The sequence below is a fragment of the Rattus norvegicus genome, chromosome Y (genome assembly GCF_021556685.1).
Source record: "Rattus norvegicus strain SHRSP/BbbUtx chromosome Y, alternate assembly SHRSP_T2T, whole genome shotgun sequence".
NCBI lineage: Eukaryota > Metazoa > Chordata > Mammalia > Rodentia > Muridae > Rattus > Rattus norvegicus.
In genome coordinates, this window is record NC_141555.1 from 1466931 (window position 1) to 1483126 (window position 16196).

General features: G+C 32.4%; 1 protein-coding gene across 4 annotated transcripts in view; it reads right to left on the reverse strand.

The window, feature by feature from the left end:
- Usp9y (ubiquitin specific peptidase 9, Y-linked) overlaps positions 1-16196 on the reverse strand; it is a 144729-nt gene that overhangs the window by 39080 nt on the left and 89453 nt on the right. For all 4 annotated transcript variants that reach the window (NM_001329902.2, XM_087601285.1, XM_087601288.1 and 1 more), the window contains 9 exon segments: positions 1612-1834; positions 2430-2576; positions 3961-4107; positions 4302-4410; positions 5686-5855; positions 7111-7236; positions 7412-7537; positions 10538-10816; positions 11024-11154. In NM_001329902.2, the coding sequence (NP_001316831.2) occupies positions 1612-1834; positions 2430-2576; positions 3961-4107; positions 4302-4410; positions 5686-5855; positions 7111-7236; positions 7412-7537; positions 10538-10816; positions 11024-11154 (1458 nt within the window).

Below are 16196 nucleotides of genomic sequence, written 5' to 3' on the forward strand. Positions count from 1 at the left end.
GGAACCAGCATGGGCTGCACATATGTAGCAGATGTACAGCTTGGTCTTCTTGTGCATCCCCCAACAACTGGAGTTGCGGTTGTCCCTGAGCCTGCTGCCTGCCTGCCTGTGGATGCCATGCCTCTAAATTGGCAGTCTTATCTGGTTTCAGTGGGAAAAGATGTGTCTAGACCTGCAGCAGCGTGATGTGCGCAGGTGTTGGGGACTGATACCCAGAGGGAGGGTTCCTCTTCTCCAAAGAGAAGAAGGTGGAATGGGGGAAGAACTTGTGTTAGGGGATACTGGGAGGAGAAGAAAGACTACTATTGGGTTGTCTGTGAGTAAATTAATTTGATAATAAAACCAAGAATATATCACAAATTAAGAACATAACATAAATAAAAATATATTAAATTGAAGGTTATACCATAATACCATTAATAATTAGGAATCAGACCTCTAGCTAAGCTTAATGTCATACACCTGTATGACACTTAAAGGAATATCAAATACCATGAGTTCAAGGTCAACTTGGCCCATGTAGTAAGTTCTGGGCCTACTTACATCCTGTCTTAAGAAAAATACTAACAATAAAATCAAACCTAAAAGAATTAGAACACCAAATGCTGACAAAAATATTGACTATAAAATAAACTTGAGAACATTTACTACACTTCCTTCTGGGTGGGTTGGATTAAATTAATCTAAAGGAGACAGATAAATAAAGCATGCATAACTTGCATATATACAATCTATGGAACATGGAATACATAAAAATTCAGTAATTTTTAAAATATATTTTGGTGTCCTTGAAAATATCAGCAATGCAAATGTATTAACTAAAGTGACTATAAATTTTGAGAAATAATTTTTTCAATTCTAAGTTCTCCAGAATCCAGAAGATCTATTGTTTAAGTTAATATAAGAACAAACTGGATGGGAGAATTGCTTTTACTCTGAAAGATATTGTAATTAAATTTCATGTCTTAAAATTTCTTCTAAAGAATATTACCAATTATTTGTTACCAAGTATTTGTTTTTTCTTAAAATAACTTAATGATTTTACATTCTGACACTGTACTTAAAACTATCTACCTCCCACCCACTACATTTTATCTATCAAAACACAGGACTTGTTATGCCCCAGTGGTCTTCCAACTTGCTATGTATAGAATTCTGTGGCTATAATAAATTCATGACCCTTCTACTCCACTCTTCCTAGTCTTAGGATTAAGATATGTACTCTATGCCTGGTTTTACTTTCTTTTCTGAGTAAGATATCCATATCCACATCAAGGGCATGGAATGCACTGTCAGTTTCTTGAATATTCTCTTTGATCTTAGAAATGAGTGTATTCTCAAAACTCAAGTAACATTTAATACTAAATTAGCATATGAAGTTCTTCACAATATCTCGTGTTTAAATGTTTACACTGTGGCCTCATTTCTGGTTCTCAGTATTTTGGAGGTCAGATTTTATGACAGATAAGATTATATGAAATGTATTATGCTACATTACAAAACTAAATACCAGTGATGATTCAATATATAAATTTTCTGTCAACAGAGGTCTTAAATTTTAAACAATAAAATACTGAGACATAGTAAACAAGAATTTTACATTTTACTTACTATTTACAGGTGTGCCTATGTAAAACATTTCAGTCAAACAGTTTACTATCTGTTTAAGATTCCGTACACAACCAAAAGCCAAAGCTACAAGTAGCTCAAAACCAGCATTAACTGTGGCTGGTGAACCACAGACTGGAATAGTTTGTTTGTTTGGCATTTCCCCACTTCTTGAATATTGCAGGTAAGCTTTGGATGCAGGAAAGATGAAATCATCAATTAATTCCTAAGGAGTTAGAAAAAGACATTACACATTACACTAGTACAAACATACTTTTAGAAAACTAAATTTCAAGTAAGAAAATACTTTACAATGATTTGACAACTGAATTAAATATTTAACTCAGAAACAGTTTCAGATACTCAAAAAAAAAAGAGTAATGAATGAAACCTTAAATTTTCTGGATGAAAAGCAAGCTAAGAATCATAAACTATCATTAGGTTCGTTTTAATTGCAAAGCAAAATACATCGAAGTTAAAATCTTTTCCTTGACTTATACAGCAAAATCGAAAGAACAACAAAAAAGAAAAAAAAAAGAGAGAAACAGTACTTAAAGACAGAAAATCTCATTAGAACACAATCTTAGGAAGAATTCAGATGTAGCAAATAGCCATCATATAAGGCTGTGTATTGATTCTATAATCTCTGAGGTCAAAAGGAGTTTTATCTACAGAGTTCTAAGAAAGTCAAGGCTACACAAAGAACTGTCTTGAAAGCAAAACAAAGAACCAACCATAAAATTGTTTGTTTGTAAGTACATGAAACAAACAAGAAGACACTTTTACAAACATGCACATAAACTTACAAATTTAAAACTCACTTTAACTAGATTAGCACCTCCTGCTTTACAACCAATATGATACTTTTTATCGGGAGTTTGAAAGGACAGTAACTCTTTTGTTACTCCCAGATGGCCTTCCAAGATTGGGTCTTCTACACTGGTTTCGCCTGTATTTTTAATGTAATCCTGCAAAGGAAAAATAATACAGGTCTAGCTTATGAAGGATATACAAAGGGGTAGAGAGCCACGATGAAAGTTCTTAGAATGCACATACAATTTCTCTATATTATTCTTTGCAGATAGTTATTTTGAAGTTTTACAATTTTGGGAGAAAGGAAATTTCAATGGTTCCTATTCGAGTTTGTGGCCACAGTTACCCTTTGACATTATGGAGTATACAAAAGTGTAACAGGGTGTTCTCCCTGTGTGTCTGAGAACCAGAATAAAAGTTCATTCCTAAACAAGAAAAAAAAAAGAGGATCTCTGGTACAAAATGGAGAAAAAAAAGCTGGTTCAGAAATCTTTCAGCAATTAGAGGCTATCTCAATGCCAAAAGTTCTGAACTATATATCATAAAAGATATCAGGTTGATAATGTAACACCAATTAAAAATAAACCAGCAACATAAAAATATTTAACTGTAATTTATAATCTCACAACTTCTCAGTAGGCTAAGATAAAAGAAAATTAGAGTGAAGCTCCATTTAGATAATAGAATAAGATTTTGCTTTGAAAAAAAGCAAAGGAATATTCATTAAAAAAACAAAACAGAGAACTGACATATGTATATACAAACATTCCTAAAATATTAACATTGTAATTCAGAAAGCAGGTTGGTAATACCAAAATAAATACAAACAAGAATCAGAATATTAAGTTTCAAGTTCATTTAATCCAAACAAGTTATGTGCTTTCTAAGTCATCACAAACTGAAAAACATTTTACCTTTTAAAACTTTTGTTAGATGTTTAGTGTCTTAATGTCTGTGTTTAGGTCCTATCTGCTATTTAGCCAGTGGCAGAATTCCTGATCATATTCCTTCCAACTTCTGAGTGTTGAAATTAAAGGAATATAACCATCTGTAGTTTGTTTACTTCAAATAATAAATAAACAAAAACAAAACAAATACTTAAAAGTTATAAAACCTCCGTAATGGTTAATCTTCCTGTCCCTTTTTTGGACTGAGAAAGTTCACAAGATTATAAAAGCAGCCTTGAATGTGTTTATGAGATTATTCTAGAGAGGAAGACATGTCTTGAAAATGAATTGTGACATTTTAAAGGTTAGAGGCCTGAAAAAAGTAGAAACAAGAAGCCCACAAACAGACACATTTTCTTTGCTTCTTAGCTTCTGAGCTGCCTGTGCAACATACTTACACAACCACAATAGTTAAAAATGAAAGAATATGAAAGAACAAGGTTTCTAAAACTGTGACCAAAACTCAATTGTTGCTCTTGCAAATTTTCATAGAGAACATTCTGGTACAATTTAAATAAGTGAATACACTCTCTTTAAATTTATTTTAACAATAAAATAATCTGATTATGAATAAATAATCTGAATTTCTTACCCTAACCCTTTTAAGCCAATTAATTTCGTCATTGAGAAGAACATCAACATTGGGTATGTGAATGTTGCTGTTGTAAGCATAAGTGAGAAGACGCCTTAAAAGTGGAAAGTAGACATCTGAATGTTTACCCTTCTCCGTTGCTGCACTCTGAAATATCAAAAAAAAACCCCACTGTGATCAGTATTGATGTAATTGCCAAAAAATTACTTAATGCTTGTATTATTTTATTTATTCCTATTGATCATGACATATGAAATTTAAAGTTGTAGATATTATTTGATATTTTCATTTGAAGAAATGGATCATATTGACATTAAAATTGATCATTAAAAATGTCTTACCCCCAAAATGGTAAAGAGTAGAGTAATGAAGAACAGCAAAGGTCTATGTCCCATGCAACATCTGGTACATATTAAAAAGAACTGCTCCTGTGCCAACTGCCGTATAGTTCTGCAACAACATAAAGTAATGAATTTTCACAGGCACTTAAAATGATAGTAAAGATGAGTTAAAAGTCCAATTTTTACATGAGAGATTGAAACATCACTAATTAACAAATGGTGATAGTTTTAGTGTATAATTTACTAAATCTTTTAAATACAATAAGAGTAAAGATCATGTCTATGCTAAAGAGAACACAAAAGAATAAAAATATGAATGATGTCTGTTTCCTTAAAAAGTCAAAAATTCCACTCTAGATATGGAGAAATAGTACATTTTTTTTCCCTCTAACTTTCCCAGAATTGTTTTGATAAACTGAGCTTTGCAGCAAACAATTCATGAAAATCTAATACAGCTTATGCAATACCAGAATATCTGTAACTGTAAAGATAGGACTGTAACATTAGCATTCATATAATTTGATAGCCGTTCAATTACCATTACAGTATATTATTTTTAAGATAGACCCCTTGCCAGACTAACCGAGGGAACAGAGAGTGTATCCAAATTAACAAAATCAGAAATGAAAAGGGATTCATTTGAAAAGCAATGAGGAGACAGCTGAACACCCAGAAGTTGACAATCCTGAGAACTCAGGACAGACTGCCACTTCTACCCAACTCTCCCACATCCCTGGACCAAGAGGAAACTGCATAGTGCCTCTGGATACAGGAATATAGGAGCAGTTAAGTCGCAAGAACATCCTAGGTCTGGCCTGTGTCCTGAACTGAACTGAACTGGTCACACAGATCCCTGTACCCAAATCCCATTGTGAAGTGCAGATGCTCCTGAGAGCTCAGGGGAGATCACTCTTGTGCCCACATTCCCAGCCCAGGAGGAAATCACCTAGTGCCATCTGTACCGCCCTGGACAGAGGTACTTAGGAGCAATCAGGGACAGGACATTGAGGCTAGTAGGTGTGTAAGCACTCTTACAGAAGAAGGGGGGAGGGGAATAATATTCAAAATGTAAATAAAAAAATGTGAATTAAAGAAACCAAAACACTCATTTGCTGTAGTACCCCACAATATGTGGGTACTGGTGTTGGTGAGGGTGGCAAAGGACTCAGTTCTTTAAGTGTCTGACCATTTTGATTATGCCACAGTGAGTGTATGTCTACTATAAATTATACTTGTTATCTTCTTTATTGTTTTAATATGGAAGCCTGAAGGGCAGTTGTAGTAAACATTAGAGGGGTGAAAAGGAAGGTTAATAAGGGTGAATTTTGTGAAAATTTTCAAATAATTAGTAAAAACAAACCCCAACCCCTCCCAAACCACTTACTTGCTAGGACAGTACAATAGTAAATCAATGACAAATGACTGCCAGGCCTTTTCTTTACTGAGTGAATCCAAAGCAGTTGGAATTAAAGCAAAACATAATGTCATTACTTCTAGGGCTTCACAGCAAACTTGCTCATCTTTCACTTCTGGATTACTCCTAGTACTGGTGGTCTGTAAAATTATAGCCAGGAACAAATTATTAGAGATTCACTTATGAGAAATGGTAAAAGTTTCAGTTAGTATTTAAAGTTATCTTCTCTGTGGAGTATATATATATATATATATATATATATATATATATATATATATATATATATACTTTTCTACTCACTTGCTCTTTTAGTATGGTTAATAAAATAAAAGAAGCATAATCAGTGATATTCCGTCATCTACTTTCTGTTTTTCATAGTACAAAGTAGTTTATTTTTATATAATTCCTTCCAGAGTAACTTTAATGTTCTTACAGCCTATCAAGAAAGCCATTTTTAGCCAAAAAAGTAATCATCCTGCAATTTTTAAGACCAATAAACTCCTGAGTCATACAATATGAAACTAGGAGTTTTTAATTTGCCATTCCCATCAATATGTATTCAATACAAAAATATTTGAATTTTTTCAAAAATTATTTAATTATCAGAAGTACATATCAGACAGGTAATTATAGTAAGAGCTAACAATTCCAATGCAGTCTTTAATCTCAGCAGTCAAAAGGTAGAGGCAGGTGGATATCTGAGTTTGAGGCCAGCATGACCTACACAGGGTGAGTTTAGGACAGAAACTAGGGCTACACAGATAAATCCTATATCTAGAAAACCAAACAAGATCATAACCAACCTTAATCAATCAAAACAAACAAACAAACAGACAGACAGACAAAACAATCCTTTGTCGAAGCAATTTTTAAAAGAAGATTTATCTTCATTTATAGGAGTACACTGTCGCTGTTTTCAGACACACAGGAAGAGGGCATTAGATCTCATTACAGATGGCTGTGAGCCACCATGTGGCAATTGAACTCAGGACCTCTGGGAGAGCAGCCAGTGCTCTTAACCACTGAGCCATCTCTCCAGCCCCTAGAGAAGCAACTTATTTACTAAACTGCTAATTTGTTGGTAATAGGTCTATAAATAATATGTAAATGATGACACTCTTAATTCTCTATTAAAAGAACCAATTAAAACAGTATGTATGAGGAAAATTAGAGAGCACTACCCTCAGCTTTATTTAGTCTACTAGTAATATTTATTTAGTCTACTAGTAGATATTTAGTCTACTTTTCTTTTCTTTTTTATGTTCACCTTCAAAATGAAATTATTAGTTACTTTCAAAAAACAAAAGTAGTCTTCAAATATGGTATACAGAAAATCAATTTGCAGTAAAATTATGAAGCATTATTTAAAAACATTATTTCTGTAATTATTCTTACCATCTTGTAAGTTTTTGTGATATCTTCGTGTGGACTAAATACTAGCTCTAATGATCCACATCCTGATGTCCAAATGATTTTTTGTATAGCTCTAATAACACAAATATCAGGTATGTATCTTGAGGCCTGCAAGAAAATGTGTATTTCACTATGTTAACCAAAGCCCTAAAATAATCAGTAGAATGAAACATTTTCTCTTTTAAGTTGTAATTTTTCTTTATGAATAAGCAGTCTCTATGAATATGTTTTCTTTATGAATAAGCCCTCCAGAACCCCAACACTTTCAAAGTTTGATACTAACCAACCCTGATATTTGGTGAGCAAGACGAATCGATACATTCCTAAGCATGCACTCAGAAGAAGGATTAGGAATGCTCTGAAGGGCATTTTGTAATACCACAGCTTGATCATGAGTAGCTTGGTTAATCTGAATGAAATAAAAAGATTAAAAAAACTGTACATAAAATACCAGAATCAACTACCCATCAAATTACTTCAAGATTTCTACCTTCTCTAAAATTTATAGCGACTTAAATAAAAGCATCTAAATCTGTTAATGTTAATTTTCTTTCTTAGTTGCCTCTAGAGAGTTCAACTATTGATGAAATTAATATATTGTTTTACATTTCAACTCATTTTTTTCTGGCAATCTTTAAAAAGTACAATTCTAAATTAAGATTTTTTATATATCTTCTATGCCTAAGTTTTCAACAAACGATTATCCCTACTCTTGGAAGGCTGGATGTAACATACAAATATCTTCAGGCTCAGTGTTATTTGCTTGTTGCAAAGTCATGAGGTTCTAGTTTGAATATCTAAGATTTATCTAAATGATGGTAGATCTAGGTGGTAGCCTACACATAATTACAGTGCACAGAAAACAGAGAATCCTCAGAAAGTTAGTTAGGCAGGTAGACAAGCTAAACTGGTTCACACTGTGTTCAGTAAGTATTTCAGGAAGATAACCAATGTCAATTCAATGACTGGTCTCCACATGTACACCATGTACGTGAATATCTATACAAATATACACACACATTAAAGTGTATTTGTGTACATAGGCATACACATAAGTATACATAGATGTTCACACATGTGAACATGACCATACATACATGTTCTTTTACATATATACACATACTCAAAAAATCTTTTGCATTTTGAAATATGTGCACTTATAACTCATGATTTTATCTTTAATAATTTTTGTATTCAACTTCTTTTGTTATGTGTATTCTTGTACTTATAACCACAAAGATGCAAAGTTTCTTAAAGTTAAATGTATTCATTTCCTCTCTCTACGTAACTTTGATTGTAAAATCCTTAAGATGTCATATTGCTATTTTTTGTTTGTCTTTTTTCAGACAGGCTCTGTTCCAGGCTAGCCTTGCAATTCATGTTATAGCAGAAGGTTATGTTTGAACTTGTAATCTCTTGCCTGGCCTTTACAAAGCTGTTACTGTAGGAATATATTATCAAACTTAGTAATATTTTTTTTTTTGGTTCTTTTTTTTCGGAGCTGGGGACCGAACCCAGGGCCTTGTGCTTCCTAGGTAAGCGCTCTACCACTGAGCTAAATCCCCAGCCCCAGTAATATTTTTAATAGAACTGTCCTAAAGAAATTTAGACTGTGTACACAAGTAAATAATAAAGTAGGCAAAATACTTTATACTCCTCCTCCTCTTCCCAGTTTTTCTAATGAGAGAAGCTAAAAATAGTATTTTATAAATAATTTAAGTTTTGATCCTTCAGCCTAACTGGACGGATCCCTTGCATACAAAATCAATGTTGGCACAGCATATTTTGAGAGCTACTTCATTGAAAATCTTACTTCATTTCAATTACATCAGAAAACAGAAATTTCTAATTAATGTGGCTGTATGAATTTTTAAATGAGATAAGCATGTTGACTGATGTACAAAAACTTACCAATCAGCCAAAACAACCCTATCAAATCCCCAAGAGAAATTAAGTAAATAAATGTACATAGGCTTTTCTTAATACACATTTGTCTCTGAAATTCAGAAAGAATTTTTTTATGCACCATGGCTGCAATCACCCATCAACAACAAAGTATTTTATGATAACTAAGGTACATCCCCAGGCCAGTTTTGCTTCATATTTGTGACAAGAATCATCTAGAATGGACTTGTACTTGAATTCTTCCTGTTTAAGCTTCAGCGATGGTTTGTTAAAATTCTATAAACTAGTACTCAGTATTCTTTCAATTTATGAATTCTCTTACAAATACTGTAGGTGTCTTGGTAATAAATACAAACTTTATTGCATTTAGCTCTCTAATATAAACAAGTGTGAATACAGGTTTGTTACTACTCAATCTTTTAGTTGTGCAATTATTTTTTAATTTCATGTATGTATATATGTATTTTTCTATTAAAATATTACTAAGTTTGATAAAATGTACATAAAATTCTATGATAAAATTCTGATTAAAAACATTTTCTGGTAAAAATATACATGGATTTTACAACATAAGGAATTCAAACTTAAAATGGGAAAAAAACTTACAAATATATTTTTTTATATGTTTGTGCATGACTGAGCATGTGTATATGTGTGTATATGTGTCAAATATATTTTTTATTTTACATTTTATGTGTAAAAATATCAAATTGCCTTTACGTTAAACAATAAAATGTCTCAAAATATTTGAAAACACATGAAAGAATAAAATGAGCATGTTATGTATTACCTTAGGTCCACTGATTATCAGTAAGATAAACTTGCACTTATTTATCCATTGTGTTGACACTGTCCTAGAATTATTATTCTGAAGTATACCACAGTAATTACATTTTATTTGTCTTATTTTAAACAAAACCACACTATAATATTCAAATAAATTTTATAAATAAATTTTAAAGTTTAAAATGGTAAACACATAGTTATTAATCAAGTTTCTGATTAACATTTTACACATCTAGGGATATTTTAAAGCATGATTAAAAAGGTTAAACACACTATTTCCAAATGAAAATTTATACATTAGTAATTTTCAATGTAAATAAATGAAATCAAATTTAGTTTGAATTGAATTCAACCTTTACAGCAGATCAACATTTTAGAAACTGTTTGTGGTAAATATCAAGAGGTCATGGCAAAGTAAAGAATTGTTGATAAGAAATGCATATATGATATTTAACTGAAGGCATTTTAGAATTTTTATATATATTTTATGTATGATTTAGTAAGACTTAGTTTTAGGATTACATGAAACGTCAATTAATTAAAAATTGAAAAAGCACAAATAAAGGAAAACATAACATCTTATGTTAGTATAGTCAAATACAAACTTTTAGGATAAAGAACTAAATAGATGAAAATCTTTATAATACATAGTTAATGAATTTATCTTCAAAAATTATGGATGAAGGATAAATTACAAATATTTCTTAAAATTTATTACCGGTGTTTTAGGATCTGTACCATCTGCAACAGGCTGACAAGCTTCTGCTATGGCCTGGACATGGCCATAGCCAATGGTAGTTAGCAACAGTTTGGCTATTTTAAGAGCACTGAAGTAAGCATCTCTACGAGTTTCAACATCTGTATTTGGTAAGAAGTTATTTTGTATCAGCATACTTAGTACAAGGGGCAAGCCACCATTTTTTAAGAAGTGATACTGAAAGTCAGAGGAAATATCAGCTAGATGTGCACCGGCAGGCATTAACAGGATGTAAACTACCTACAGGTGAGGAGAGATGGGAAGGGAGAAAAAAAGAGCATTAAAAATTATACACATATGCACACATTTTTAATATATATATTATATATAAATTTAGAAAAACTACTTTTCTCTCATTTATTCTTCATTAAAATTTTTGCTTCACAATTTTAGGCATCCTCTTTTACAATATTCTATAAAATATTTTATTTGCAAAGAAAAACAAACCTCTGTTAAATATAGTACTTTGGAGGCAGAAGAACCAAAGAAAAGTGAGTGAAGAGATTGACCAAGTCGTCTTTCTCCAAGATTTAAATGGTCTGAACATACAGCTCTTAAGTTTTCTATAGTTGTGTTATCTGTAAAAAAAAAAGCCACAAAAATATAATTCATATATTCATATATTTAGGTTGGGCAGTAATACAAAATTGACTTTAGATTTTATATTATATGTATGTTTGCTTGCAACAATTAATATGCACTACATTATGCTTGGAGTTCTCGGACTCTGGAAAAGGACATCATCTCTTATTTGCCTTGAAACTAGTTACAGAAACTATGAACTACCAAGGAGGTGCTGAGAACTGAACCCATGTCCTCCAAAAGAGCAGCAAGCAATCTTAATTGCTGATCCATCTTTCCAGTCCCAGTATATTTGATATTCTATTCAGTATGGTCTTAAACAGTAAGTGATGATTATTAAAATGAGCTATAATATCAAATGTTAGATCAAAAATTTAGGATAGTTTTTAATCCATAAAATTTCCATCTAATACTAAGTAAATAAACTAATACTAATGAAATATACTTTTATTTTATTTTATTTTTTCGGAGCTGGGGACCGAACCCAGGGCCTTGCGCTTCCTAGGTAAGTGCTCTACCACTGAGCTAAATCCCCAGCTCCGTGAAATATACTTTTAAAAACAAAAACAGCAAGTTCACCTTCTTAGAATTCAATTAGCTACAAGAAAAATAATTCAATTAAAATTATCAAACAAAATGGGTTGGGGATTTAGCTCAGTGGTAGAGCACTTGCCTAGCAAGCACAAGGCCCTGGGTTCGGTCCCCAGGCCCGAAAAAGAGAAAAAAAAAATCAAACGAGCATTTCTCCAATATGAGACTCAATATGAGCTAAAACAAGTAAGCATCATTAGCTATTGTAGAAATGCAAATGAAATTACCTGCACTATCATAAGGATAATCAAAACTGAAAAAAAAAACCCCAAAAAGATTCTAAAAGATACTGGTGAAGAGGTAAAGAGAGGAGAACCTGTGTACTTTAATATTGGGAATCTGAGACAGTGCAACAATCTTGGAAATATATAGGATTTTCTCCAAGAAGTTAAATACTGAGTTATTATATATTTTCCAGCAAGTTCATGACCTAAGTCTACACTGAATTATAAACAAAAAGTAGCATTATTATTTATAACATTAAAAATGAAAACAGGGTATGGGAGACAGATTGGTGAGAATATTTGCTTTGCAATAAGGCTTGGTGATCTGATACAATTTTCAAAAAACTTCATCATCAAACTCGTGAAAATTGTCTTGAACCTCCAACTGCACATATGATAAAGATAAACTAACTGTAATAAAAATTATAAAAAGTAGAAATAACATTTCTTTTATTAGATGAATGATGTAGCAAGTATGGTTCATATGAACAAACAATGTAGCATCAGTCTTATAGACAGAAAAAAAATCTGACATCTGCTACTGACTCTGATGACAGTAACTAAAAAGACATGTCAAAAAAAGAAAAATAGTATAATGTGTGGTTTTATTTCTAAGAAGCACAGAGTTCTAAAACTCAGGAGGAGGCAGTTTTAAGGAAACTATGATTTGGTTATTGTATAGTTATTGTATTGTATATGATTTGGTTATTGTATAGTTATTGTATTGTATATGATTTGGTTATTGTATAGTTATTGTATTGTATATGATTTGGTTATTGTATAGTTATTGTATTGTATATGATTTGGTTATTGTATAGTTTCTAGATTTTTTAAAATTAAAATAACCTGCTTTGAGGCTGGGCTACATTGTTACCATGAAGTCAAGTTTCTATCTTATAAATTCTAGATGGGACTAAATCTGCTATCTTTCTGTATCTCTCCTGGGGTTCTAAGACAACAGACATGTCCTATAACATGTGCCAAAGAGTATTTGTTTGCAACATGAGATGTTATAAAATATATTATTACACTGGTTAGTAATAAACACTGTATTTAATTATTTTTTATTGCTGGTGACTAAACTAAATGTCTCATGTGTGCTAGGCAAACATTGTTCTGAGGTTTGTCTTGTGAACTGTGTATTCTGATGTTGATTTTTGTGGCCAGATATCTCACTACAGTACAGCAGACAGAGTCAAGCATTTCTGGTCTTAATGGCATATACGAATTGTTTTCCATCACTTTGATTGGTCAATAAATAGTCAAATCAGTCTATGGCTGTTATTCCACCCAGGGATTTCAGGCAGAGAGAAGGAGGACATGAAGGGAAGAAGGCATATGGAGACATCAGGAGAGTTTGCTGAGAGATCGTAATGAGAGAGCAAACATGATGACACACATGTATTAGAATGAGTTAGGGCAAGACCAGATTGGCAAATAACAGGGCATTGTCTACCATTAAGTAGCCTTAGAGCATTGGAATGGTTCAGAAACTGTCCAGCTTAGGCTTGTAGCTTATTAATAAACTTACCATGGTTGGTGTCAATTTTTTTGGGAATTGGGATGGGAACAGATAAGGCTTGCACCACAAAATCACTACTACAAAATATTTCAGCCTTAAAAACTTGTACTTTATTTTAGAATGGTTAAGAGGGCAGACTTTACCACTGTATGTCTTTTTGGATCTAGATCAAATGATCAAAGGATTTAAAAATTTAAGAAAATTATAGGGAATATGAAATACCATAAAAACACTAAACATTAGATTATAGTTATAGACAAAGGAGAACAATCTTAAGACAATGGCATATACTAGATCTTCAACAAGATCATAAAAAACACATGTATGTACATACAAGAAACAGAACATCAAGTTTATAATATCAGCAAAGTACACATTACACCATATAATTAAAACACTAAATACATGGAGCAAAAATGATATATTGAAACCTGCAAGATAATGACAAATACCTAGAAAGTGAAAAAGCCATTGGAACAACAGCTTGTATCTCAAATGAAACTTTAAAAGCTGGATGAACCTGAGGTAATGCATTCCAAACTATAAAAAGCTATTGTAGCGAGTCTAGGACTGATTAATGTATTCAATAAAACTATAATCAAGGGAGAAATTTATTATGATATAAAAGCCTTGAAAACTTTTATTCAACAAACCAAATGTAAAAAAGAAATCAAGAAGTAGTAAATATTTCAGGGTGAAGAGAAGACTGAGCATAGCAGAGAGACTGTGGAAAGAAATACAAAGGTATAGTGATTAAAACAAAAAGGTATTACTGTAAACAAACAGTACCAAAACTAAACAGCAAGATGACTAAAATTAAACCACATATATTAATGAGGTTAAATATTAGTGGCTACAATTATCCAATCAAAAGACACAGGTTGATTAAATTGGGTAAACCCAAAATATGTATGTATTTGCTATCTACAAGAAACACACGTTATTTTTAAACAGACACAGGATTAAAGCAAAAATATGGAAAGGAATTTCTCTAACCAAAAACAACCAGGAAGCAAGGAGGTGTTTCTATACTAATATCTGATAAAATGATACTGAAAAAACCCTCAACTAACTGGAAAAGATAAAGAGGAACACTCGATTCTAATCAATTAAACAGTTAACCAACACATAATTACTTTCTAATCAATAAATGCAACAAACCCTGGTTTATACAATTTTATTTTATTTATTTTTTATTGGATTTTTTAAATTTACATTTTAAATGTTATTCCCTTCCTGGATTTCCTGTCCATAAGCCTCCATCCCACCCCCCTTTCCTTCTTCAATAAGGGTGTTCTCCACCCCAACCATCCACCACTTCTTGCCCACCTGCCCTTATACTGGGGGTCTAACTTTGGCAGGACTAAGGGCTTCCTCTTCCACTGGTGTCCCAACAAGGCTACTCTCTACTACATATGCAGTTGGAGCCATTAGTCAGTCCATGTGTACTCTTTTTCACCCAATTTTATAAAAAAAAATCTATCAGTGGATTTAAAGACATAGACTAATATCAATCTATTAATAGTAAAAAATTCCAATGCCTCATTTTTGATCAACATGTTATTAGGACAAGAATTAAACAAAGGAACCTGAAAATTAATTGACATTATAGATGAAACAGACTTTACCTTTCTACAGACTATTTCATCCAAACACATACCCAAAAGTAGTTCTAAAAGACTGCATTCTCAGACAAAAATGATCTGAAAATCTAAAAATATGGAAGTTACTTCTTAACCATGATACAATGAATCTTAAAATTGACATCAAAGTACTAGTGAATACATAAACTCAGGAAGATTAGGCAATTCATTACTGATGATAAATGGGTCAAAGAAATCAAGAAAAAAAAACCAATGAGCTTTGTTTAACTGCATGAAAATGAATACAGAACACAGTCAATGGAACATATAGAAAATAAAGTTATAGCTCAAAGAAAATGAAAATGAGAAAATGAAAAAGAACTTGTAGTCTAACTTTCCTTTCTATGAACTGCTGACATACAGAAATACTTTCTATGGATTCTCATTGGGCACATTAGGCTGGGCTTAATATAGGTGACTTTACTATTTCTTCTTGTCTGCCATTCTGATCTCCCTAGACTCTTAGCTCTGATGTACCCTGTGTGTTGAAACCCCTCCTTGGTTCACCTCCATACACTAGAACCTTGCCATTTGGCACAGACCTAGGTTCAGGCTTTTGCTTTTATCAATACTTACTCCTTTGTGACATCTCCATATCTGAAGAACCACTATCATGGGCACCCAGTGACCATAGTAGGGTGGGAGGCAGGCAGGAAACTTAGTTATCCTTTATATATTTTAAGATTAATAACTGCATGAAAAAGTCACTAACCTTACCTCACTTCCAATTCTTCAGGACTGATTCACTGAACCCACTTGATTTAGAACCAGTGTCCATCTATTTTGTTTATCTCTACCCCTATTAGTGTTTCCTTCTTGACTATTTCTGTCCCTCTGCTTCATCCACCTGCCACTTTCTACCAGAGAAAGCCATCACATTTGTTTGAATCCAAGGTAGACACCAGCAACTCAAATTTTAAATATCCCCCTGAACCCCCACAAAAAGACTAGGTATCTACATCAAGCGAAAAATCTAACTACAGATGTCTAGATCTCAGTAAAGAACACAAACAGCCAAGACAACCTTGAAAAAAACCGTCAAATTCAGGTGCAGCACA